Source organism: Achroia grisella, unplaced genomic scaffold (genome assembly GCF_030625045.1).
Source record: "Achroia grisella isolate CSIRO2021 unplaced genomic scaffold, CSIRO_AGI_Agris_v1 utg2906, whole genome shotgun sequence".
NCBI classification, from domain to species: domain Eukaryota; kingdom Metazoa; phylum Arthropoda; class Insecta; order Lepidoptera; family Pyralidae; genus Achroia; species Achroia grisella.
Genome location: NW_026712780.1, coordinates 328,793 through 355,849, shown reverse-complemented (window position 1 = coordinate 355,849; position 27,057 = coordinate 328,793). Strand labels below are relative to the sequence as shown.

The 27,057-nt window shown below is 32.5% G+C and overlaps 2 protein-coding genes across 2 annotated transcripts; both read left to right on the top strand.

The window, feature by feature from the left end:
- The first annotated feature begins 2,896 nt into the window (after positions 1 to 2,896).
- Positions 2,897 to 4,821, top strand: LOC131843238 (homeobox protein MOX-2-like). The gene is made up of 2 exons (XM_059191847.1): positions 2,897 to 3,698; positions 4,080 to 4,821. Exons 1-2 carry the CDS (start codon positions 2,978 to 2,980, stop codon positions 4,676 to 4,678), a joined length of 1,320 nt encoding a protein of 439 aa, XP_059047830.1. The 5' UTR covers positions 2,897 to 2,977; the 3' UTR covers positions 4,679 to 4,821.
- A 15,841-nt stretch (positions 4,822 to 20,662) lies between these two features.
- Positions 20,663 to 26,245, top strand: LOC131843233 (homeobox protein bagpipe-like). The gene is made up of 2 exons (XM_059191841.1): positions 20,663 to 21,083; positions 25,323 to 26,245. The coding sequence occupies exons 1-2, from the start codon at positions 20,738 to 20,740 to the stop codon at positions 26,243 to 26,245; spliced, it is 1,269 nt and encodes a 422-aa protein (XP_059047824.1). The 5' UTR covers positions 20,663 to 20,737.
- The last annotated feature ends 812 nt before the right edge of the window (positions 26,246 to 27,057 follow it).

Here is a 27,057-nt window from a genome sequence, read left to right as displayed (position 1 = left end):
CTAGAAAAAAAGAAAGGTCAGATACATCTGTTTTTTTTTTTAATATTCCTCAGAAATCGGAAGCCACACGTGCCAGCTAATATACGTTTGGTGTTTTTTTTTATGTTATAGAATCAATTGTTGTCAGACCTCGCATTTAGATGACATGCTGTGACGTTCCGAAAGAAATTTGAAATTCGAATTCCTGTAACAAACTTTACACCTAAGTAACTTTTTTTATTAACTTTCTCGAAATATTATTTCTAAAATTCTAATTATACAGAAAAAAAATATACTGTATTGAGCCGTAAATAGGATTATACAAAGAAACCTAAGTATAGGTCGTCTATCTGTCCTTCAGAAATAATAAGGATAGATATAATTTAACCAAATTATAAAATTTAGCCAAGGAACCCTCTTGTGTTCGTACTCGTAAATGTATTTGATGTTATATATTATATATATACAGTTTATGCCTCTTTTATTAACCGTTTTAATTTTTGTTGGTCATAGAATTGTAACCGGTTACCTACTGCTACTAGTTGCTTAGAAATAATTGAAGGTCAATTAGGTGCTACAATATATCATTTAGGGTTTAAATTTGATTCCCAATACACAAAGTAGCTACATCGAAAAACGTAAAATTGAACTTTTTTTATTAAAATACTAAAATAAAATGTCTGAAACGAAAGTGGTCGCAGTTATTCTTTATATCAGTAGCTATCTCCGACAGAAACAAACCGTTTCAGAAATTAGCAAGAACGAACAGACAGTGAAAAATATTTAAAATTATTTTTTGATGTAAATACATTTAGTAAAAACTGTTAATATAAAATTACAAATAGACTGTTCATTTTATTTATTTTTTATAGATTATCTACCTACTTAATACATATTTCCGTATTGTTCGTACTAATCGATAAGATTTCAATGAAATTTGCGGCAAAACCGAGCCTTATATAGCCTTATTTGAAATAAAGCAAAGGAAGCGGGGGTAACAGATAGTAATAGACGTTTGGTAAAATCGTAAATATCTCAAATTGCTATTCAGTGAGAAGCCATAAAGTTTCAGATTACAACCGCGAAGGGCACTCCGGTTTACGATTCATTCATTCCCAAGATTCATTGCAAGACTTTCTGGAAATTGAGTAAAAAATTAACAGTCCATAAACTTTAATTCTATTTTTTTTTAATATTACGATCTCTATAAGTGCAAAAGTCGACAGGTAGCGAACATCTGTATTTCCTTTCATCGCTATAAAGATGTTGATGACCATATCAACAATACTTTTCGGTAAAATTATGCTGACTCAAAACCCATGTACCGAAGGTTTTTATCTATACTACAGATAATACAATATTACATATCTATACCTACATTGATGGCCTCGGTGGTCTAGCGGTTTAGCATACCGCTTTACTTCAGACGGTTGCGGGTTTGATACCTCGCATGGTGTAAACATTTGTATTCATGAGTATGATTGTTTGTATCGGTCTGGGTTTGTTCTAAGTATATTAAGTATGTATTTAAAAAAAATCAAGTATTTATGTATTCAGTTGTCTAGTACTAATAACACAAGCTCTCCTTACCGTGGAACTAGATGGCGCTGTGTCAATTGTATTTTTATTTATTCTTAGATATATAATATACCTGTATATAGTTAGCAGAACTTGTATTGGTACTAGCCAACGGATAAAAAACATAGATTTTAAATTAATTAATAATATATGTCCTTAAAACTGTAGGTACCTAGCTATACTGCGGCGTGTCACCAAATATGAATCGAATCCTCTCAAATTTACGTAAAAACTTTACGTAAAGAATAATCAACATCTAAACTTCCATCCAGTCTCACAATATTTCGTGATTATGTATATTTTAATTAGACTGAGTAATGCTGCCTTCATATAGTCGTTTCAATAATGACATTCCACCTTTATAAATTTGCCTAATAAGCTACGGCTATGATGTGGCTTAACACAATATATCAATAAATTATCTTATTATAATCCTTTATGCTATCACATAAGGACGAAAATCAATTGCCTGTAATAAATAACACCTACACTATCAGGGTATAGAGCTGACAGGTCAATATAAACAAATATGTTCAGACCACTTCGCCTAACAATAACAAATAAACCATCACTATAAGAAATGTGAGCACAACATTTAAATACCAGTCAATCAGTGTATGTAATAAAAAGATCATATTAGGTGGGAGCATTTCTATTATTAATAAATCATTAATAATAAAAAAATGTTCCTACTAATAGGAGTTTGTGTCATATGTTGAGTTTCCTACAGTTTCCACAGTAACCAATATCTCTGGTCTACCCCTATCTAGGTATTACAGTTATAGTTGTAAATATCAATATTTTTTATTTAGGTACATATCATTCTAAGTTACGCGGTTCCGAATTATTTTTACCCTAGATATGTCATTATTTATTAATTTAGTATTTTAATTAATATTCGATAAGAAACAAATATAAAAACTTTTAAAAGTTTGTTTATAGCTATTAACTACCTGTAACTATGTATACTGTAAATAAATAAAATAATATATTAAGATATAATATTATAAAAACATTACTTAATAATAAATCATCAATTTAACTTAATGTAAATAAACGGACGCATTCTATAACATTGCCGCATACTTTCTAAATAATCAAATTACTGAGTCATTAATAAAATCAAAGGGCACATCACTCTTAGCGCCCACATGAAATCATACGGTTTATTTACGTTCCATAGTAAACAGCCCTAATCGCCGACAGAGACAATAACATACTTTATTACTTATAAAAGAAAGAGACGGCACTATCCCCATAACCACGCCCATAACACACCAGTCACCGTCGATTGGTTTCAGGGCCCAATCTATACACCATCAGTCTTCCATCGCCTCTCTCCTAAACAGCAAGTTCATTAATTCACTTTGAAACAATTAATCAAAATAACTAATGATCTTAAGTGAAAAGTGTCAGTGAAATGGATAATTTCGAACAACACAACGAAGTATCCACCTCTTATAATAATAACAACTTGAAACACGATTATAATGAATGCAAAAACGGATATTATGACTATACTAATGAGTTCTACGATAAACATAAAAGTGATGTGTCAAATGCTTGTTATGATCAAAAGACGAACTATAGAATAAAATTAGAAGAAAGTTCAGCGTTAAATCAGCAGAATTTGAACACCCCATTCTCTGTTAAAGACATTTTGAATATTAACCAACCACCAAATTATACTTACGAACGAAACGAGTCATGGAAAAGCGACAGAGAGAGGAAAAACTATGAATACGACCCTGTATATCATCAAAACCAAACATATTGTCCGCCGGATTATTTTAATCAAATGTACCCAAATGTGCCTGTTCATACAAATATGGAACATTATTGGAACCAAGAGATGTACCATGATCCTAAAATAGATGATTATTATGGCTACAATCCATATTGTCATAACTTGTACCATCAGAATTATGAAGTGCCAGAATTAGTAGTTCCTACCCATCATTCACTTCCAGAACCGGCACCCAAATTAGAAATGGAGAGAGAAGCAGTCTCTATGCCGGTCACACCAATTTTAGCTGCGAAAAGAAGTTATGATGATCGAAGTATACAGGAAATGGAGAGCGTGACATATTCCAGTTCGGAATCTTTCAACAAGTCACCTTCGTCGCCTCGAAAGCATATTAGTATGTATATTTTCATAACTTTTGTTTATGTTTAAAATAGAATTTAAACTATTATACACAAATTCAATTTTATTCCAATTTAATGTTATTTTCATAAAAACTATACTTATCAAAATTATTTTAGGCTTACCTACTACTGTCAATATAAATTGCCTCACAGTTTTATTCACAATATTTCTTCGAATATTTTTTTACTTTTAATAAAGATAATTACATTAAAAATAATAATAATAATAATTACACTCGAGAAGTTACACAATCCCATCTAGTCCCGAGTTAAGCAGAGCTTGTGTTGATACTTCCATACTTTTTTATAGCAAATACTTGTATGTTATACTTAGAAAATACCTACTTAACATTCGTTCATGTTTTTGTCAACAGAGGCCGCTGTGAACAGCAAGATGGAAAGAAAAGATAAAAATGCAAAACGAAAACCTCGAATTCTGTTTTCACAAGGTCAAGTCCACGCCTTGGAAATAAGGTTCCGAGCTCAACGGTATTTGACCGCACCGGAAAGAGAACAGCTGGCTAAAGCACTGAATCTTTCACCCACACAAGTGAAGATTTGGTTCCAGAATAGAAGATACAAGAGCAAAAGAATTAAATCTCCTGAAGTTTCGACGTCGACAGATGCGAAACCAAGCAAAAATAGTGGCCGAAAACTTTATAAGCATGTAGATGATGAAGTAAATCCATCTGTAGCTAATTACGATACTTATGACCCCGAAATTAATTTAGAGAAGAACTTTAATAGCAATGTTGAAATGTCTTCTACCATATATTTTGACGACAGTTTGAATTATGATGAAAATATTGAGGAGAGGTATTGCACTAAATTAATTATTGATGAAAATGTAAACACATCCGGTACACAATACGTACAAAATAAAAATGTTTACGCCTCTAACATCGATGGTACTGTAAAAGATATCTATAGCGAAGAAAATAAGAAATATTTTCCTGTAAATTACGTTTGTTGATAATATTTAGTTTAACTTTTTTCACTGTCAGACTGATTACCAAAGAGTATTATAGTGTTATTTTGTTACTATTTACTAGATATATAGATAATATTTGTAATTCAAGCATGCTTGTGCAATGCTAACTCTCTCAGATACTTATAAATGGCCAAAGTATTTTAAATTTTTATTATTGTTTTGTAAATAAATATAAAGAAATTCATAAAAGGTGTATTATTTACTTTTTAGGTTACTAAGACTCTATCCAAATAAGTCTCACCATCTCAACCATCAGTACCTCCACGTTTTTAATTAAACTTCCAAAATAAATAAATAGGTTTTGATTATAATTATAATGTCTTCACGACTGTCAACCCAGAGTAGCGAGAGGGAGACTGAGTGGTTGGTAATTGCCTAAGCCGCGCCGTAGTAAACGAAACAATTGACATTCCTACAATAGGAATTTATATTGTATTTAATGGGCTATGAAATTAGTATTACTTAAATAATCATATTTTTCTTTGATTGTTACTTATTAAAAAATTTACTTACGTTAATGCCTACTTAATATATGAAAACTTGTTTAAAATCTACAAATTTCTTAAATATAAATTAAATATTAAAAATTTAAAACACAGACTTTCCGATTAAATTCGACATTGTAATTGCGTATAATTATATTATATTCATTGGCTTACCTGGAATAAGATAATTAAAAGTCCTTTTTATCTAAAAATATGTAATAATGCACACATCATTAGGCCCGGTTGAAAAAGGGGCCAACTTAATTATATTTATAAATATATTGATTCGTACTTCAAACCAGTTCAAAAATGCGTACCTATCTACATTGTAAATTAGAGTGTATTTTTGTATGCACTCCTGTGATAGTCGAATACTAATTTCTTCTTATATTATAAGTATGGCCAATCAAATGTTTTTGATGTCGTAATAAGAATAATCTTGCGACAAAGAGAATATTCTTACGACATCAAAAAACATTTGATTTGCACAAATATGCCTTAGATAAGTACCTATATCTTAAAAATCTGCTCCTAAACAATCAAATGTTTAATATAAATTAACTAATAGTGCTTTATTATGCACTTAACATATTGGGTACTCTTTATACTGCGTGTTGCATGTTTTTTGTTCAATTTGTAAAGACAAGTATTATCTGAAATTGCTACCATACCGCGCGGCAAGTGAGATTGTGAAACAGCCCGGCGGTACTGATTTGGCGTTTAAACCGCTTTATTCTGATACTTTAATGAGTTGAGTAATAAATTTAAATAACTGTAAAATTTTGTTTTCACTTTGTTAAATTTCGAATAATGCAGAAATTAATACTTATTCCATTTCGACTTTTGATTTCAATATACAAGAGAGAATCGTCAACTTATTTGGCACTCCCAGTAAGCAAAAATAAAATACTTTAAAATACTTAAATTTAATTAGGATAAAGTTAATTTTCTTTATGGAGCGGTGCGTGAAGCGCGCAACGGTCATTGAAATCAGATTTGCCCTCTTTGTAAAGATACTCCTGCAAAACGGTCAAGATAGAGTTCCTTTGAATAAACGCGCCCCGCTCAACATGTGACCTGGTGTGTAAACATCACACCGGTAACAAACCTAGTATATATTAGACTTTGACATCTATTTTCATTTTTATTTCATTTGCAGATTATAAAGAAACGCAACCAACTTAAACGCCAGTCTATGTTGTATGGAACATCATCCCCTAGACGTCCCTTACAGGCGCCGGCGCCAGTCAGATAAGATATTGATCCATGTAACACGTGTCTCATATATGGTACACGGCATATATGGGCTCCGAACTGAACTATGGGAACCGACCAACCACCTGTGGTTAAAAGCTTTTATGTTCTTTTATGAGCTAAGCGTGCCCAATTTATATGCTTTTTTTCGTTTTTAACAACCATAAAATTATCTGTAAAATTTATATTTTAAAGGCATTTTTTATTAATAATATCTTAGGACTATTCACACAGCAGGAGCTTGTATTATGAGCACTAGATAACTGATATGAATGCAAATATACATTTTTTGTAAATACATACATATAAATAGAAAACATCCAGACCGACACAAACAATCATATTTATGAATACAAATGTTTGTACTGTGCGAGGAATTGAACCTACGACCATCAGAAGTAAGGCGATGTGCTAAACCGCTATACCATCGAGGTTGTCGCACAAACATAAAGGGGAGGGGATTATTAGTAATGGGGTTCGTATCCACTAGTAATGTGCAGTATCAGGTCAGTCTTCACGCTGTTCCCGTGAAAACCATCATGGTTACTACCTGATAAATATGACTGACAGTATATTCTGGTGGAGCACGAATGGCACTGCATTAACACAATTAAGTTTAGCCAACTATATTGTCATTTTCTATATTGTTATTGACTGGTAACAAAGTTAATTTACATTAAACAATTTTAGAAAGGACTGTTACCGATGTAATACCTAATTAGGTTATCAGAGTCTTCACAATGGGTTACTCAACTTACTACCATTTAGTTAGCTAGTGTCAAGTTTAATTGATATATTTTGCTCCTTTTCCTCTACATTTTGTACTACTAACGACACGTCCCGGCTTCACACGGATGCATTACAAATCTTTGTATTTCTTGGTTTGTTCTATAATAAATATGCATGTATTGTACATATAAACCTTCCTGTTGAATCCCTATATCTATTACTGAAAACTGAGTAATTTAAAAATGTGTAACCGAAAACATAGAGGCAGCGATTTCGTTTTATAATATGTAAACATATACAAATAAAGCATTATTATTATGATTGAGTTCTGCCAGATAGCAGCTGTTTTATATTCCGTTTACAAGAGAAAATATGAAAATGAATCACCTATTAGCAATGGCATTTCCGAACCGGTACGATATTTTAACCTTCAAGAAAAGAACTTATTCTATTTTAAAGGGCCAGCAACGTACTTGCGATTCCTATGGTGTTCTGGGTGCTCATGGGCGGCGGTAATCTTTTACCATTAGGTGAGACGCAAGCTCATTTATCCTTATGCTAATAAAAATAATGGCAATTCGATGTAAAGGCATGAATAAACGTCAGCCTATACTTGTTTCCATTTAAGTGCAGTATATAGGAGATGTTTTCCACTTTCCACCAGGCGAATCGCCAGCTTCTTTGCTGTTATATAAAAAATCACGTCGCGATTAATATTCTGGATGGGATACTCAGAGATAGAGTCAATTGTTTATGTCATAGTGACCGCAACACTTGAGATACCCACGTATAGCTGCCTGAATATGTTAATTGAATCCAACGTTGTAGGGGATGTACTTTCCGCCACCGATCGGATTAATTTCGATTATTTCTTATCGGTCTTGCCAAATCTTGACGACAGGCCCGTAAGTAGAGGTACTAAACATTAAGTATCGACGCTGTACATTCCAATACCTAATTTTTTTCTACAAATACTTATTATGTCTCTAAGCAATAATCATTGTGACTGGATCAGGATCACTACAATTATTTAATAAAAAACGGTAATCATTGTGTATTAGAATTCCCAAGAGGGTTCTCAAAGAAGTGAATAATCACATATAAAAAAGAGGTACCTAAATAATACAAATATTTAAAAAAAGAATGGTGGACAAGCTGCCAGCTACGATCATGTTTTTTCAGAATGAGTACAAACCAAAAAGCTTTCACTCTGTGTATGTAATTCTCTGGTGTTTGTACGCAGTGGTCGGTAGCTGGTGGCCGGTGATGTATGCGCGCACGTGGGTGTTTGATGTATTAATATTGGTGGTGCTTTTAAGGTTATCGCTGTGTGGAAGGTGATCTGGCCCGATAGCCCGATGCCACGCCATCCGACCGCACACCCGTAAGCGGTTATCGACAGAGAATCGACTATTTATAGTTTTATATTATTTACATATTTAAATAACTATTATATTTTATTTACACCAACCCTTCCTTTCTTCTGGGATTTATTTATTATTTTATAATTTATTACAAAACTAGCTACTAGCCCCGGCTTCGCACAGATGTACATGTGTTATATATATAATCCTTCCTCTTGAATCACTCTATCTATTAAAAAAACCAGTTTCAAAATCCGTCGCGTAGTTTTAAAGATTTAAGCGTACATAGGGACGGGCAGACAGCGACAACGACTTTGTTGTATACTATGTAATGATGTGACGTTGCGTATATTTTAATTGTGTGGAGTGACACAGTTTGTAGTCAACATAATGCCATTAATTTTATTTGCGCCCCGTCGTCAATAGATTGCGCGAACACACCACAACCACCACATGATTATTTATTTGTGTATTTGATTTTATTTATTTAAATGAGATTGTAAATAAGATCAATCCAATAGAAAAAATGAACACCTTCGCCGATATACAGTTATTACTGATATTGTAACATGTCTGTCTGTAACATTTCAGTAATAACGGTATATCCCCATGTTGCATTATTTTTAGTTTTTTATTTATTTAGTACTAAAATAAACTACTTATTACAAAGAATCGAAATACATGCGACATGTATTTAACCCTACGGTTAGCATCAAGGATATCACGTTGTTCGTGTAAATAATTTTATGTATAGCCAACTCAGAGAATCAAGGTTGCCTGAAATTTAACTGTTGATGTTATAATAATTACAATTTAAAAAAATGTTACCAAGAAAGCATATAACTGACTAACTGTATAGTGATATTCTATAAGCTGTATAGTGATGTTCAGTTGTAGGGTTCAGCTTCGGTTCGGCTGTGAAGTTATAGGATATATAGGAAGCATCTTAGTACTCTGAAATGGCAACACATATGTGTCACGAATGTCACATGATGACGTAATGTCCGTAGTACTGTTCATGTGTAGGCTACTGTTACCGCTTACCTTCAACTGAGAAGTCAGCTTATTTTCAATTTCAGTTACATAAACAAATTGTATTTTGTAACCCGCTATTCCCTATGAGGTTTCTGAATATCTTTACTAATTTTCCGAATACATGATCGAGTCTGTCTTGCGGGTGTACTCCATTACTAAGCCCCCGTGCAGTGCGCGCTGCTCGTTAGCTTTTATTTGGACGCTGGACTCCTGTTCCGACGTCACTATACATTACCGGCCATAAAAAGTGTACACTAATATCTGAAAATCCTATCTATTACAAAAAGACTGACGAAAAAATTGGATGGTAAAACGGAACCGTCCAGGTCCGTTCGTACGTTTAGATAAATAAATAACCTTGTATAATTAACACAGCGTCATCTAGCTTCACGGTAAGCAGAGCTTGTGTTTTGGGTGCTAGATAACTGATATAAATACTTAAATATATACTTTTTTGTAAATACATACATAATATAAATAGAAAACACCGACAGTATGTACACAGATGTAATGTAAATATAAAATATGTAAGTGTGTAATTAATTTAGAAGCCAAGACGGAGCTAATATGTGCATTATTGTAATCCTAAGCTTCTAAATGAATAAGGAGAGAAAAAACATTATATCTGAAGAAATAGAATAAGTATAGCTATATATTGTCAGCATGGCACTAGAAGACCCGGTAGAAAGGAGTCATCCTGCTTGGAAAAGCAGAGTCACCTACCGGTCCAATTGTGATCTCAAACTATCCAGGAGCCCTTTAAAATATGAACTGAAAATTTCATCACATCAATAACGTTCAACTGTTGTTGCACACGTTGTCAGTAATTCTAATTATAATAAGTAGGTATTGTTGAAGTTATCCTATATATATTTCATAGTCTGTATTGTAACATAAGGTAATCTCTGTTAGTTTGGTTTGGTCCTTATATTTGGGATTGTAAGAAATGTTGTCTACGTTGTCTGTACAAAATATGGAGTGTAAGTAATTAATAAATTGGTTTAGAGGTTCGGCATTTATTAAGAAACTTAAAGTAACTAACAATCCTCATATGAATTATAACATTTACTGTTGTTGTCTGTCAATTCTTTGTTAGACTATTCTGTATACAAGTAAAATTATAAAATTCTTAATAAAATAAATTACAATATCTTCTTCTTAGCACTTACGACGACCACACTTTGTGTGGGTCGTCTCTCCTAATTATGTTGCGCCAGGACAATCTGTCGTGGGTTGTCAGGTCGAACAAATTTTCCGTAGCGATAAGTTCCTCATGCTGGTCCACTAGGTAGCTGGAGGAAGTCCTCCACCTCTTTTACATTCGAGTCTTAAGTCTTTTTTGACCATATAACACTTGCCACTGGGCATTACATGGTCATACCACCTGAGACGGCTTTCGGTAAAAAAAAATACAATATATGAACTAAAAAAGTTTATGGCTAGTACGTTAGCAACAATTATGTTTAGAACTTTCCAGAATTCCAATAAAGAGAAAGAAAATTCTAGTAAATATGATTCAGATAAAATAAAATCAATGAATTGCATCTAGGTAGAATTTGAAGAAAAAAAGGTTCGTAATTATTTTGTCCGGCGGTGTACTTACATAGCAATGTTTCTCAGCGTTATCAGTGTTCAGTACATGTGCACAGTTTAATGTTCCCATTTTGTTGGCTCCGATTAATTGCCGGGCGCGGGGCGGTGCGATGATGCCGCACAGAAATCATTGCCTGATCTTACTCACGCGCAGCACTAATAGATACACCGAATTATATATTGCTATTAGAGAATGTTTATTATTCAGTTTTGATGTGATAGGAATATATGAATCCATAACCTATGTGTCAGATTTGATCAGACTTTTGGGGTTCCATAACCAAAAAAAGAAATAAAGATTTTTTTACCAAAATCAAATAATTTCATTCTTTCTACTAGACTATTTCAGCAGCATTTCCGGAAAATCAAAAGATCTTCGCCCCAATCGAGCTGAATATTGAAACTATACTACTTAAAAAGTGGTAGCCTCATGTGTTGCCATCATATGAATCTAGAATGTCAGCATTCTATAGTTTCGTAGTCATATCCATCAAATCAAGATACAACTTACATAACAAGTTACCTACTAGGAAAAAATCGACGAGGCTGATATAAACACGCAGCTAACTTTGTACAAAGTCTACCACGGTCGTTTACTTTATTCGTACATATAATAATAATAAAGTCTTTATTATGATACTATAATTTTTTTAATTTACATTATATTCTGTATATATAGACCTCTTCCAACAGTCTCCAATGGTCTCTATTATTAGTATTTCTTTATTCATTAGTATTAATTAGTCACGAGCTGACGGCTAGTGCAGCCTAGTAGAAACGTCGAGAGAGAGTAACCTTTGATTACTATAAAAATATTCGTAATATTTTTGAGATATTTTTTATTATTATAATTAAGGTATTTGGTCTATTACTTGGTGTCAAAGAGACCTACAGTACTGCGACCTGCATAGATCTAAGGATATTCTCACAATGCGTTGGAGCAATGGTTTTTATCTCCTCAGGATACTTGCCAAAGGAGATATTTCGTTCATACATGAGTGGGCCACAAACACATAGAATGATACAGACTAATACCGTGAGATAAACTTACCTAATCTTCAAAAAGTCAATTAATAAATAAAAAACTAAACACCAAACGCATATTTACTGAAAAAACAGACCACTTTAGATGTTTTTTCCTGGTGTGTGGTGTTCTGGTGCCGTAGGAGGGCGGGAGGGGGCGTCGTATTGACAAAATGCCAATGTAATTTATTAGTGGCGCGGCGCCGGGCCCCGGTGGTTTTTATATTTTTTGCGGATCCCTAAGCGCCGACGGATTTGAGCTGTTGTCAGTGTGTACCCGCTGATAACGCAACTTTCATGTTACGGGTTTACTTCAGAAGTTTTGGAGATCTACAGTTTTTTAGCGAACTCAGTTACAATACAATGGGGGATTTTTCAACAGACTTCAAAACAGAATATGTTTTGAAAATTTTATTGAATTTAATAATATTCGGGTCTTACACGAATCTTTCTGTATGTGTTAAAATTTTACAGCATTTTTTGTGCGTGCTAATATACAGAACAATCCAATTTTTAAGGATAATGCTTCCTTATATAATATTCTAATCCTAGGAAGGTGAGGTAACGGTTAGTAATGGGAACTAGTATTGTGTTTGTTATTAAATACCATGTAACGTCGCCCCTGGAGTCATCGTGGTTAATTACTGAAGATTTAATGGCGATGGAGTAACTGAGTTCGTGCTTACTCAACGTGCCCCCGTACGGTATATCGTTAGCGCAGATAAGTGCACAATTCCATTGTTGTCCATTTACAATAATCCTCATTAATTCTTTTTGGGTTTTCTTTTTAAATTGAAGTTAGGTAGCTGTTGTTGATTACCGTGGTTTGTACACTGCCAGATTTTGACACTTTCTGCTCATCGCAGATAAAATTCCCACACAATACAAAAATACAATAAAATAAAAAATACAAAAATCTGTATTATTAAGACTTCGGCGTAGATGTTCTCCTGTGGGCATATTATGAATTTACTTATTTAGTAATAGGTTTTGTACAATTTTGTATGTCCATGTAATTGTAGCAAGTATGCTACAATACATGGGCATACATACATAAGCCGACGGCGTAGCTGCATATCTTAACCAATATCCCATAATATATATGGAAAATTTAAATTGAAATGTGAACGTCTAGTTATTCTTATTTAGAATATATTTTCTGAAGGAAAAATGCCAATTTCAATAAGTAGTATTATTCTAGCTCAAAAACAGCTCTGGCTGTTTTTAAGCTAGAATAATACGCAGAATTTAAATTTAGAACAATAGCAACTTTTAAACATAGAAACTAAAATAATAAACACTTTAATATATAGTACGTGTGGAAGAGACAAAAAATCTGTGGGTCAAATGGCAAAAAAGAGGTCACATTGGTCAGTGACGTGACGGGTGTTGCGTAAAATTTGCACTTGAATTATAGCTTCCAGAAGGCGTTAGGGACGAGTTGGCGCCGGCGTGAAAAAAATTGAAAAATGTGTCGAATTATGCGGTTGAGGAGTATTCGTTTTTATAATGGTTACATATATGAGAGTGTTTCGTATAAAAACTACTAAAACGTTCACATTGTAGGTATAATAAATAAGGCATAAAACGTTATTAGGAAAATATCTTCTTGAATAAAGTTACTTGTTTGATCATTACATAATTGATAATGAAAAACTATAACTTAAGTATACGTAGGTATTGTTTAACAAAATTATCGATTATTCAAAAAAGATACAGTTCCACAACAAAATTAAATCCTCGAAACCGTTACTGTTTCGAGAATTTTTGCAAAAATATCGTGTCGCGTATGTACAAGACAAAAACACATTCATTGGAGTTTTAACGATAAATTCAACATTTGAGATGAGATAAGGTATGCAAAGCGAACTGAATGGTTGCAAAAGGGCAGAACTATATAGGTACCCATGAAAAGGTCATGGTACAAAAACTCTTTCTATTACCTCTATAAATATTATTGTTGGATTATTACCGTAGATAGACTTATAGTAAGTCGTCTGTAAGGAGATCTCGGTCTCACCTATTTCAGCCGCCAAGAAGCTTTCTTTGTAATATGTGTTTCTGTTGAAGATTGGGATAAGGCAGTACAATTACATGATATTAGACATAAATTCTTAGTCCTCTGGTGTGGTTGGTTAGTTCATGAGTGGTACCACAAACGGCGAGATGGATATTTATTATCTGTTCATGTACCACTTACTGTCAGATGGGCCGAGATACGTTTGCCATTTTAATTACATAAAGAAGAAAGTATAGACCATCATCACATTATCTTCTGCAGAAAAAAATATTGCTTGATGCAAGACGCTATGATTCAGTTTCAGTATTACATTTTTTTATATTTATTAATAATAAATCTATATTTATTAGTGTTGAGAACACAAATTTTTATTAATCCCAATCAGACGTATTACTCAAGACGCGTTTTTATTATAGTTTTGTCCTCGATTACAAAAATTAAACTAAACCATAAACATTTATCAAATTTATTAAATCAAATTAAGAAACGATTAAGCAATAAGATTGTGAATCTGTGTCTAGTTCTAATTATATTTTATTATTTGTATGTAGGTATATTAATTTATGTAATGGTTTTATTCTGTTAGAGGGACTGTAAAGAGTTTTTCAGTCGTTATAAAGAGATTAATTCTGAAACATGTGTGCATTCTAATTATTATGTTAACCGCAGTATGCACTTTCTTAATATCTTACGTATATTGTTTGCATGATTAAATAAACATCGATTAGCCGCCACGCATGGAACCGTTTACCGTAGAGCTCAAATCACGGTGTTGAACAAAGGGGCGATTATGGTATCAATTACACGGGGTAGGTACAGGCTCGGGTTTGGACTTGGCACCGGCACATGTGGCTTGTGTCAGAACAGGGTGTGAGGGAGGATTAACTGGTTACAAAGTGTACGAACGGTGGTCGCAAGCAGTACGGAGAAATGATAATATCTACTGACTTTCATTAATCGTTGAATTAAGTATCATTAATCAACTTTAAGTGTAAATACACATAAATGTGTAGTGGAATGTTCTTATACACATATTTATATTTAACAACTCATAACACAACTGAAGTGAGTTAATTGAAGAAAATGGGGCAGGGAGTTGTTAGTGATGGGGATTAGGATCTCATTGCTAGCAATGTCCCACGTCAGGTCGAGCCCAAAGCGATTTCTTCTGGAAACCAAGTGATTTTATCACGATGGGCTAATTCACTAATGCCACGCTAATGTATCGCTTCATGCGACATATATGCGACATCTATGGAGAAATAGTTATAAAATTATGTTTTAAAGCAGCGCCATCTAGCGTGCAATAGTGAAACTAGAAAGTAACTTAAGGACTATATTGGTTAGCAGTGAAATTTCTGAAAATAACTCCTGAAGGTACGTTATAAACTTTTTGAAATTTAAGTACATACGATAGATGGCATAGTAATGACGGACTGAAAAAGATGATCAGCAACTTCGTGGTTTCATAAGCTCCACATAGGTATAAATATTTATAGTCTGATCGATTGTTTTTAGACAGGAATTTCGTGTATCTAATACTTACCTAATTCAAATTTGCAAACTTAAGCGTTGACATGTACCTACGTAGTTTCCACCAGCTTTAAAATTTCCATGATGACTTCCATGAACGCATTTGTCATGTCCCTATTTTTTTGTGTATATGTTTACCTACGCAGAATCGGGTTAATCTTTAGGCATAGTAGGGGCTCAGAAAACAAAATCAAAATATTTTATAGAATCAGAAATGTTTAATTTTATTGCTCACAGACTTTGATAATTATTTTTTTGCCAACATTATTTAATTCAAATTCAAAATATCTTTATACATGCAGGTCTATTACAGACTTTTATGCCATGTTAAATCTACCGCCAATTCGGAATGATTTCGAGATGTGAAGAAACTCAGTTAGTATCTATTCTTTTCAAATAAGGTTGTTGTTTCAGTGTTCGTAACCCGAACAGATCATTCCCCATAAGCAGTAGATACCTATTTACGAGTATGACGGTTATAATGTAGGTATTCTTTGTTTGGTTGACATTATTACACGACTAAAATACCATGGATAAATAAATACATCATCACAGATTATAACTGTAGAGTAATTAATAGTCATGTTATTAATTTCTTTATCAAAATTCAATGCTTGACAAGTATTAATCCATTGTTCCCCCGACGTCCGGAAGCTCAATCTCTTTGTTAGCTTTGTAAGCTCGTCGACTTTTCACTGCGGCATCATAAAAGCTTAACTGTTTGAGTGTTTCCTTCCCCTGTTTACAGTTTGAATCCGAAATTATCAAAGCTCTTTGATTATTGGGTTTTGTAATGTTGATCCTAATTAGGTAGGTAGAAATAAAGAGATTATAAACAATCTTTTTTATGTTGTTAATTGTTTGTAATTTATTTTCGTTTAATTTTCCTAATTACTCACTTTAATAATAACATCTCTCATTACTACCAACTTCTTTTATTAATTTCTTTCCTTAAATAACATAGTGGGTAAACGAGCTTCATCATACGATACCGTGAGTTATTTGATATCGTCGACTATGAGCACGAGTGACAAAAGGGAAATTGTAGTTGAGTACCCGGGTTTTTAGAAAAGAATCTTCTGAAATCACCTTCAAGAAAAGAGTATTCTTAGAAATATTACAATGTAGTTGTACCTACGTGGTAAAAAGTTTGTGGAGAAAGATGGAGGGCCGCCTTTCATGCAGTTGAGCAGAATGGTAATAGTGGATTTTACCAGCAAGTGTCAATCCGACAAATTGTTCTAACTACTTCCTGTAATAGGTATACCTATAGGTACGTAAGAAAATTGACAGAGATGCAAATATTTATAAGAGATGCAGTATCTCTCCGCAATAGCAATAAATAGATTATGTCACAAAATTGAAATTTCTCCGTTTGCAGTAAGAACGAAGCATAAACTTCGTTCTTATTTATTACTAACTACTCGGCCTGGCTTCGCACGGGTGTACATTTACTATATATACCTATAAACCTTCCTCTTGAATAACTCTATCTATTGAAAAAAACCTCTTCAAAATCCGTTGCGTAGTTTTAAAGATTTAAGAATACATAGGGACGGACAGACAGCGCCAACGACTTTGTCTTATACTATGTAATAATGATAAAGTGATATAAAAACAAATGGGATATCCAGCACTAAACATCGTATCAGTAAAATCAGAGATTATCTTCCTCGAACAAACACTCACAAGCTTTACTTCTTTATAATATTGTTATGTATGTATAAAGGTTATATAGATAACATGAATATATGTATCTACGAATAAAATAATTAAAATGTCTGTTTGTAATTTCAAATTAACAGCTTTTCACTAAATGCATATGAAAGGAAGTACCTATACATACTTATACTTACATAAAAAAAAAATTTTTTTATCTGTCTCTCTATTTGTTCTTGCTAATCTCTAAAATTGCTGGAGCGTTTTTGGCGGGACCTTCACACGCAGATAGCTATTGTTATAAGTCTGTTTGACGCTCTGTTTGTCTAATCTCTGAAACGGCTAAACTAATTTTAACGGAGTTTTGATAGAGATATTGATATAAGAAGTTATTTTTATTTTAGAAATGTTAGTAATGGAAAAATATCAGTTTAATTCCACGTGTACAGTCTAGCTAGTAAAATGATAAAATAGCTTTGTGATCTGCTCTCAACCAGATCAATGATTGATTATATCGACATAATGATTGTGAGCCGACATTAAACCCATGTAGAGTCCACAAATACCACTTACCAACACTTCCGATGATCACTTATTGGATTCATAGAGTTTAAAATTTATAGACAGCGCTTACATTTTTTTTGTTAGTATTTACAACGCATTTATTTCATAAATTTTTATAAAAATACAATACATTATTGTGAATTAACGTTAACGTTTTTAAGTTTTTCAGTTTTTTTATGTAAATGGCAAACAAGCTGACAGTCCAGCAAATGGCCGGCAAACAAGCTGACAGCCCAGGAACCATGGTCTATATACATCAATAGTATCACGGACATTACAATTACCTGTGATCATACCACTCATGTGTTGTCATTGCGGAGGAATATGAGGTCCTGTAATTTCACCCTTAAACAGAAACACATATTTTATAGTAAGATGCTAGGCGGCTAAAATAGGTAAGACTGAGGATTCAAGCAACTTTTTGCTACGGAAAAAGCTTTCTAAGTACTTACTACCTATTAATCCAAGGAAAATTTTTTTTTTTTGAAAATATTTCATATTAAAGCAAAAATTTCCAAAACAATATTTAGTCTTTAATTTATGTAAATAACTATTTTCTTTCTCTTTTAACGAAACAGATTTCTCATATGAACCATCTTTTTTCATGTAGAACAAGTTTAGTAGGTACCTAACAGTTAAATTGCAATACCTAAACAATTTAGGTTTTGGAAAAACTTATATTACATTATAAACTTATAATTTAACGTTCGATTTCCAAGACTTATAAATTCTTGTAAAATTTTTGAATATTTTACAAACTTAATTATAGCTGAACCTTCTGTGACTATTAAACTCTATGGTTTGACCACTTGATGCCATCCGATATCCACTTAATCTGTGTACATTTGGATGGCCTTAAATAACTATCTATAGCCACGTAGCTACTGAGATAACTATAAGTAATTTTGTTATGTTAAGTATATCTATTTTGATATTATTAAATCAATGTAAGTAGGTAGTTACTTACTCTATTATTAAAAGTATGGTAGGTAAATACCTAAGTAATTATATTATAATTAATAAAATTCACTTCATTTTGCTTTAAATTTTTTTACATCTATCTAGATATATCTACATATTAATACTCAAAATTAAGTGCGTACATTCGGGATAATCTCAAAAACTACTGAACGAATTTTCATGCCGTTTTCATACATCAACAGAGTTATTACTAAGGAATGTTTAGGTGTAATAAATAAATTTAATTATTAATTTAGAAATAAATACCTACCTACGTTTATTTTAATATATAGGTAACAAGTAGATAGATGATCAAGTGTTAAGAAATACACCAAATAAAATCTTACTGCAGCAATGAAAAATAAGTTTCAAGACGAAAAACTATCTAAGTCAAAAATTAAATAAAAGAAAATTTATGTTGACACTTCCACTCACCCACTTCTTTTATTGGTCAACCACAAACACTAAAACGCTCTGATTGGTGGATTTAAATGAGCTCTATAGAGTAAAAAGGACGCGATGTTTAGGGAATAGAATATTGTCGCTGCGCTAAAGAGGGATAGATAGACACTTCTCGAGTACTTACTGATAAAGCAAAGCGTCAACGGTGGGTTAAGGAAGTTGGAAGCTACGATGTGGTGCGTTAGATTTACAGGGTTGTTACAAATTGGCACGTTTTATAAAAATACTATGGATATCGGATACCATTTCAGTTTACAGCGAAAAATAAGTAATATAAATAGAGATTAGAAATAGTATACAATTACTACATTTTGGTTAAATATAGATATCTATGCTTGTTTTCTATATTTCATTATTTATTTAAGTTAATAATAATTAATAAGTCAATTGTAAAGGTCTGATAATACTTTAAAAAAATATTATTAATTTCTGTATTCATGTAGAAGATAGTTATGATCGTAACACTTATAACTCTGTAACACTTAAAAGTCAAAATCTGCAGTTAGTTGGAAATGTAGTTTCGAAACAAGAAGAAATCACAAGAAACTCAGCGCTTACTTTTTTCAAATAAAATTGTAAAATACTGAAACATGTTTAAATTTCAAAGATATTTATTAATAATCCTCAGTAGGACATGTATGATACTTGTTAGGTAAGTATTGTAAGATAATAACAGAACAAGGAATAAAAGTACCAATAGTCCTGGGTAATATCATCAACCATTAAACATATCAAATAGCAAACCCAATCTAAGCTGCTACCTAGGTATGCGTCAAAGGCCAAAACAACGTCGGTACAAATGCTTACCGTCATATATTTACTATTCCAATAAACCTGGAAAACTTTTCCTACTTAACTACCACGTTAAAGAAAGAAAGAAAGAAAACAATATTTTGTTTTAGGATGTGTCCGCGAATTTTAAACAGCATTCTTTTGCAGATTTCATTACGTTATTATCATTTTAGTTAGAAGAATTTCAATAATTATTAAAAATATTCGTAATAAATAAAAGAAACAGCCAATTCTTAATAGAAGTATAACAAACACAGTAACCTAAGCGATCAAATCGCATTCACATAAACATCTTCAAGAAAAACTCAACGATCCCCACTACTTACGCTACTTCTCGAGCTTTTTTAAAAAACGTCCGCCCTAAATTATCGCTATCTCATTTTACCTCCCAGTGATTTGCCGATCTACTTCTATTTCCGTCCCTTTCTAAGGCTTAAAGCACGTCAAACAGGCGGGCAATCTATCACCCAAAGTTTATTCGTTTGAGGAACGCTTTTGCGGTAAGGCGAGCTCGGAACGCGCGTTAAGTGGCATAACAATTAATGTGACTTTATTCTGAATATTCGAGATGGAATCAAAACTGAAAAATTTCAAGGACTCATTAACATTACAAGAATGTGAGAAAACTAATTTAACAACACCCTTCTCGATAAATGACATACTAACAAAAGAGAACGAAGCGAGGTGCGATTTTGAAAATGGAATGTATTGTCAAGATGCGGATTTTGGCGGGAAGATCAACTTTTTGGGCAAAATGACTAGTTGCTATAACAAAGAAGAAAGTTTTCCAAAGAGAGAAGTTTCAGATAAAAGTATAAAATACTATGACAATTGCAATAACTATAGGGATTATGGTGACGACGGTGCTTTGGACATGACCAGAAAAAATAATTATGCAGTCACAGAATTGTCGGGTGAGTTTATTGCATAACATTCATTATTATTTTTTTAGAAATATATTTAAGCACTTAAAATATAAAATATATAGGCATAGATACTTACTTATTAAAAAATCTCAGTCATTTTGACTGGTAGATCTCATCTCATGTACCGTAAATTTAATTAAATAAATATATTTTAAAATTAATTTTTCCATTGCTTTGAAAAATAGAAAAAAATAAAGACCTTAAAAATTGGTTAAATTAAAAATAAATTAGGTACCTATTAATATTACAAATTTATTGTTATGTAGGCTTTTTTTTAATTAATTATTTTGCAGATTAACGTAATGTTTAGTTCAATTTTATTCATCTAAACTGGGGTAGCAGTACCTACCAACTAAGTACTTAAAAAATAGTAATGTATCTTTAGATAGTGGTTTTTCTTCAAACTTCACCAGCCAACTACATCGGATTCCAAGAATGTAAAGATATATCTTATAGATAATCATAACGATATCTAAACATAAAAAAAATGTGCTAATTAATTTTTATGTCGGTTTTTCTTAACCGAGTTACTACAGTTTTCAGTTACGTTTAAGCAAACGGGGTGGTAGGGATAACTATAAAAAAATATGTCGTGTGCAAGTAGACAAATCCGAAAGTAGCCAAAACCTATATGATTAAATGATTAAAACTTTGATTAATCCACGACTTATAATTTACAGTTAGGTAGATAGGTACTAATGTATTCTTAAATTTATTTAAAACAAGATAAAAGTTAGAAGTATAGCCTAAATAAAAACGAGGGAACCTCAAGTACAACTTAAAGACATTTTATTACTACGACATTATATACGTAGTTTACTGCGCACATAATATGCACTAGATATATGCCACACATCATGCCGATTACATAAAGACCTATCTGTGTATTTTATTTTAATCAATATAGCGTTAATATAATAGCTAAAGCCTATTATAGTTACAGCTGATATTTTTATATTTTGGATTAATTCTCCTATTTCTAGAGAGACGTGCCCTAGTTCTCGCAATTCAAATAAAAAAAATCTTATGGCAATCGCCAGTAAACTTTGAATGACAATTTCTACTTCTTACTATCTATATATCCAGTGATGTAAACACCGATAACAAACTAAATCAGTCTAGAAGACAGCGGCTAGTCACTTTGGTTTCAAATATACGTCCTAAGTAAATGAGCACATGTCAAATGTTGTATAAATATGACGTCAACAGTTGACAACGTCTCTGACTATCCTGTCTCGGATAACTATCATCAAGATATCTTAATACACTTTTTTTTCTATTCTTTTGGCTCTGGCGGTTTGTGTTGCCATTAGCCATTAATACACTTTTATTCCTTGTGTCAATGATACCCATCTATTCTAAAACATTCCGATAGATTTTCAAATTTAGAACACGACAAAAAGTTGTTTTTAATTCATCGTCGAGTCACTCGAACCCATCAGTTGTTGATGACTAACTGCGTTCTAAATTTAAATTAGCATCATCAATTTTAAAACTGCCTAATAGTATCTTTTTATCCACCTACGTGATCGATTCAAGATAAAAGTTCATAATGCGTAGAACTAATATCCAAGTAATCGGGTATATATCTGTAAATATTTACTGCTAATCTCTGTACCCATACATTCCTATATCCATAACTAACACGTACCTAATTATCTCATTATAAAATTAATATTAAAATTGCATACAAACATTTTAGTCACACGGAATTGAGTGAGAGAGAGACAATGAGTGTACCTGACTATAATACATTACTAGTTAGAAGGTTATAAAGTAATATAATACCTACTTTAGAGTTAATCAGGTCTTAACACATTTTTTTTATAAATAAAGATATTTATCTCTCTCAACGTCTCGACTACGCAGCACTAGGTGACAGGACTGTTCTAGAGTTCAGTGATGCCAATAGAAACATCTTTATTTCATTAATATAGAAACCGCTACGCATTCGTTCTCATTGCAATCAGATAATATTGTCAGGACTATGAATTTTAAGTTTTTCTAGAAAAACATTAATCATTAACGATCTCTTCAATATTATAATATGTTTTTTTTAGAAAGGAAGTGTTTTATTGTATTTAGTGAATTTACCGATAGTGCCGTTTTTTCGTATTATCATCATTAAATTGTCCAACGAAATACCACGACACACAGCTCTTACGGTATCCATACACTTATTGACTAATACTACTGAACTTGTATAAAGTTGTAAACTTATTTATAATTGGCTTTCACGCAGATGATAACTTAAATAAAATATACATATATATATGCATCGTTAGTTTAGTTTTATCGTTAGTTTTATTTTTTAATGGATGATAATGGAATGGTGCAACCGCCTGCGTTAACGTATAGATACGCTTGCGGGGCATCACTGGAGGATGAAAAATGAGGTCTGGTCAGTTGGCCCATCGTGATAAAGTTACCAGAAATTTAACATGATGGTTTCCAGGGGGAAACGCGTGGAGGTCAACCTGACATAGTACATAGGTAACTAGTAAAAAGTTCAACAGACCACATAACAAAAAATACCTTTCCACCTAATTTAAAAAATGACTGAGAATTATCACTTGACACTACTATCAAAGAAGTAGATACTAGAGTATCCTAGTACTACTTCAGCAAAAGTCGTCGCTTGTAAATCGATATTGAATTCTAAATTCAAATTAGCCCCAAGCCATAATTACCGCGACGACAATGGCAGTGTAATGGCGCGTTCACACTGCCCGTGCCGTCCTGCGACATCTCCACTTAGCCGTCACTTCGCGCGATTACACGACACCCTCATTACTATAAGTAATGACGCTTAAAAGCACTATTGAAGCATTCAATCTAGTAATTACTAGTTGCGTTGTTCGCAGCACGTGCCGATTTGAATTACGCGCGGTTTTTATGACTGTCATTTTGTATTGAGAAATTGATGCGTCTTTTAATAAATCTTTTTATTTCTACAAAGAAATAGAGGCTATGATGTTTTCATTATTTTTAGTATCTATTAAAATATGGTTACCTATAGCCATTTATCATTGATTCCTCGTATCAACCATGGATTTTATTGATTGAATTAGTATTGCTTACATATTGTTTTATTGGTCGTGTAAGTTCAACATCATAGAATATCTATAGATACCTAATAAAAACTATCATAAATATTTCGTGATAACACTAGACTTTTTGATATTTTGTTTTCTTATTTATATTTTTTACTATTATTTTTACATTTTAGGTATACGGTTATTGGGACTGTTTCTAAATAGATTATTTTTAAATTATGAAGTAGGTATGTATGTTTCATAGACTCGAACATTATAAAATAAGTAGTTATTATCATTAACTTCCATTACTGAATGCATTACTTTCTTACATTACTATAGATAGTATTCACGACCAAATTCAAAATAGATTACACCAAATTCTAAGGATGTTCTAAATTGCACGCCCCGAAAATAACAATAGCGAAGTAACAGCACGCAAAAATACTGTTAACCGTCACTGGTCGTCCTTTCACGGCGTCTAATGACCGGCGACAATCTTCGTAATGGATCCATTGTGTAGACTTTATACGCGAATAGCGTGATACGATAACCGATTTAGTTGATTCCGGGCTCTACATTCATGGGTATGAACGTGCCTTAAACATTATTTATTAATATTCAAATGTTATTCTTTTATCTAACAATAAGTATACGTTAATATGGATATGTATTTGTAATAGGATCTTTTATTTTTCAATCAATAGATAAATTACCATTTCACAATAAAACAACTAATATTTTTATTACAATAATGCGTATAAAATATTTACACAACTAATATATCTATATATTTTTTATTAGCATTAAACTAATAGGTACATTGTAGGGCGTGAATCTATAAAGAACAGTCGTATCTTAAACACCAGTAGATAATGAAATCAGTGCATAAGATTTAAAAAAAATTAAATGTTTAATTAACTAAATACGGTTGAAATCAACTGTTGTAATCTTATATGGATAAACACTAACACAAACTACCACAAGTAGTAGCATTTTATTACGGCATATTTCTTAGGACATCAGCGGGCGTATTATGAACTCTTATTCCCAGGCAGTTTATGGGTTAAACTGAACTGCCTAGAAACTGACTGGATTTTAAAAAGTTCATAATACGCCCTCAGGACACTTTTGAATTATATCGTAACTATCTATCTATCTACATGTTTAACGATGACTATTTTTGTTTCAGATGACTACGACTCTCGTTCATCCAACACCGGTTCACCAATCCGACGCAATTCACCCAGTTCCGACATCGGCTACAAGCCTTTCAGTCTTCACTACGAACCTCGCAAATGCTCCACTCCACCACCTTCAACCGACTCAAGGATCTCAAACTCTCCAAACTTCACCATAAACGAGTACACACAAAATGGCGGACGAAAGAAACGATCAAGGGCTGCCTTCTCTCACGCTCAAGTATACGAATTAGAAAGAAGATTTAGCCAACAAAGGTACTTATCAGGTCCCGAACGGGCTGACCTAGCTGTAAGCTTGAAACTTACAGAAACACAGGTCAAGATTTGGTTTCAGAATCGCAGATACAAAACAAAGAGAAAGCAGCTGCAGATGCAAGAAAACGGAATGTTGGCGGCGGCAGCAGCGGCGGCAAACCATGCTAGGAAAGTGGCTGTAAAAGTACTAGTCAATAACAATGGCCAACCCGCTCTGCCAGATATGAAGTCTTACCAAACACCGATTTTAGGTAAAACGCTCAATCCGGCGCTATTTGCTCCACCTTTACTAGAAGGATCACCAATACTGAAACATTTTGCAGGCGTTTATGGTGTCGACTTTGCTAAAAATCCAGAATATAAGGCTTTGCTGCAAGAATCATATAATCAAGCCGTTCTTCAGTCTTTATATGGACCTCACCTCGGTGTTAATTATCCCAATTTACCACTATCATACATGTACTATCCCGGACATCCAACATTTGGCATGCCAATTCCATGTGATTTAGATAGAAGTCACGTATCTAAAACAGATAGTGGTAAAGAGGCGGGTGAACATTCAGAAAAAGAAAAGATTGTCGAGAAAATAAAAAACACAATCGATGTGAATGAGAACAGTAACGAAAGTATGGCCAGTAACATCGAAGTTGAAAACTAAAGATGGGAGTTAAAAAAATATTCTAAATTTAAAAATCTTGAAATTAAATATAAACAAGATTATGAAAAGTGTAGACTTAACAAAGTTAATAAGACATTGCAAAATACAAAAGCTTTTAAATTTCGAATTATATTTGAAATAAATATAGTATTAAATATGTACTTAAACGGCGATTTGAAATGTTATTGCATAATTTAATGCATATTGTTTTTAATTAATATTGCAATAAATAAACCAAAGAAATTAAGTTATAAAGCCAAAAATATAATTTAGTTACGTTTTAGCTAGTAGAATTGTTACTGTTAGGTTTTAATAAGTTGTAAATAATGTTTAAGAGGTTGAATAAATGTTTTATGTAAGTAGTTAATGCAACGTGCACATTTGTAAATAGTACAAAATTGAAAAATTCATTAAAGGTGCAATACAGTTATTTTTCTTTTTTTCTCCCAATAAACACTTTCTTGGTTACTTGTAAGATGTAAATTCATATGCTTCCTACATAATTTACACACTTTAGGCGTAAATAAATACAGAATCGAATGGAATGGACAAACTGGGTAGCAAATAAAATTTCAGATGTGTAGCTATTAAATAACTTCTGTTCTGTTAAGTAATCAATTCATGTAGTATATTCACTTCAATTAAACTAAATAATTAGGTATACCTAATATGGAAGACATGTGTATAGAAACCACATAAATTTGGATTATTACTAAAAGTCCACTAATAATTAGTTTCGTTTCAAATTACGTCTAAATGTCAAACACTAAATAAAAACAGTTTGATCGAACTGTTAAATAACAAATGAGAGA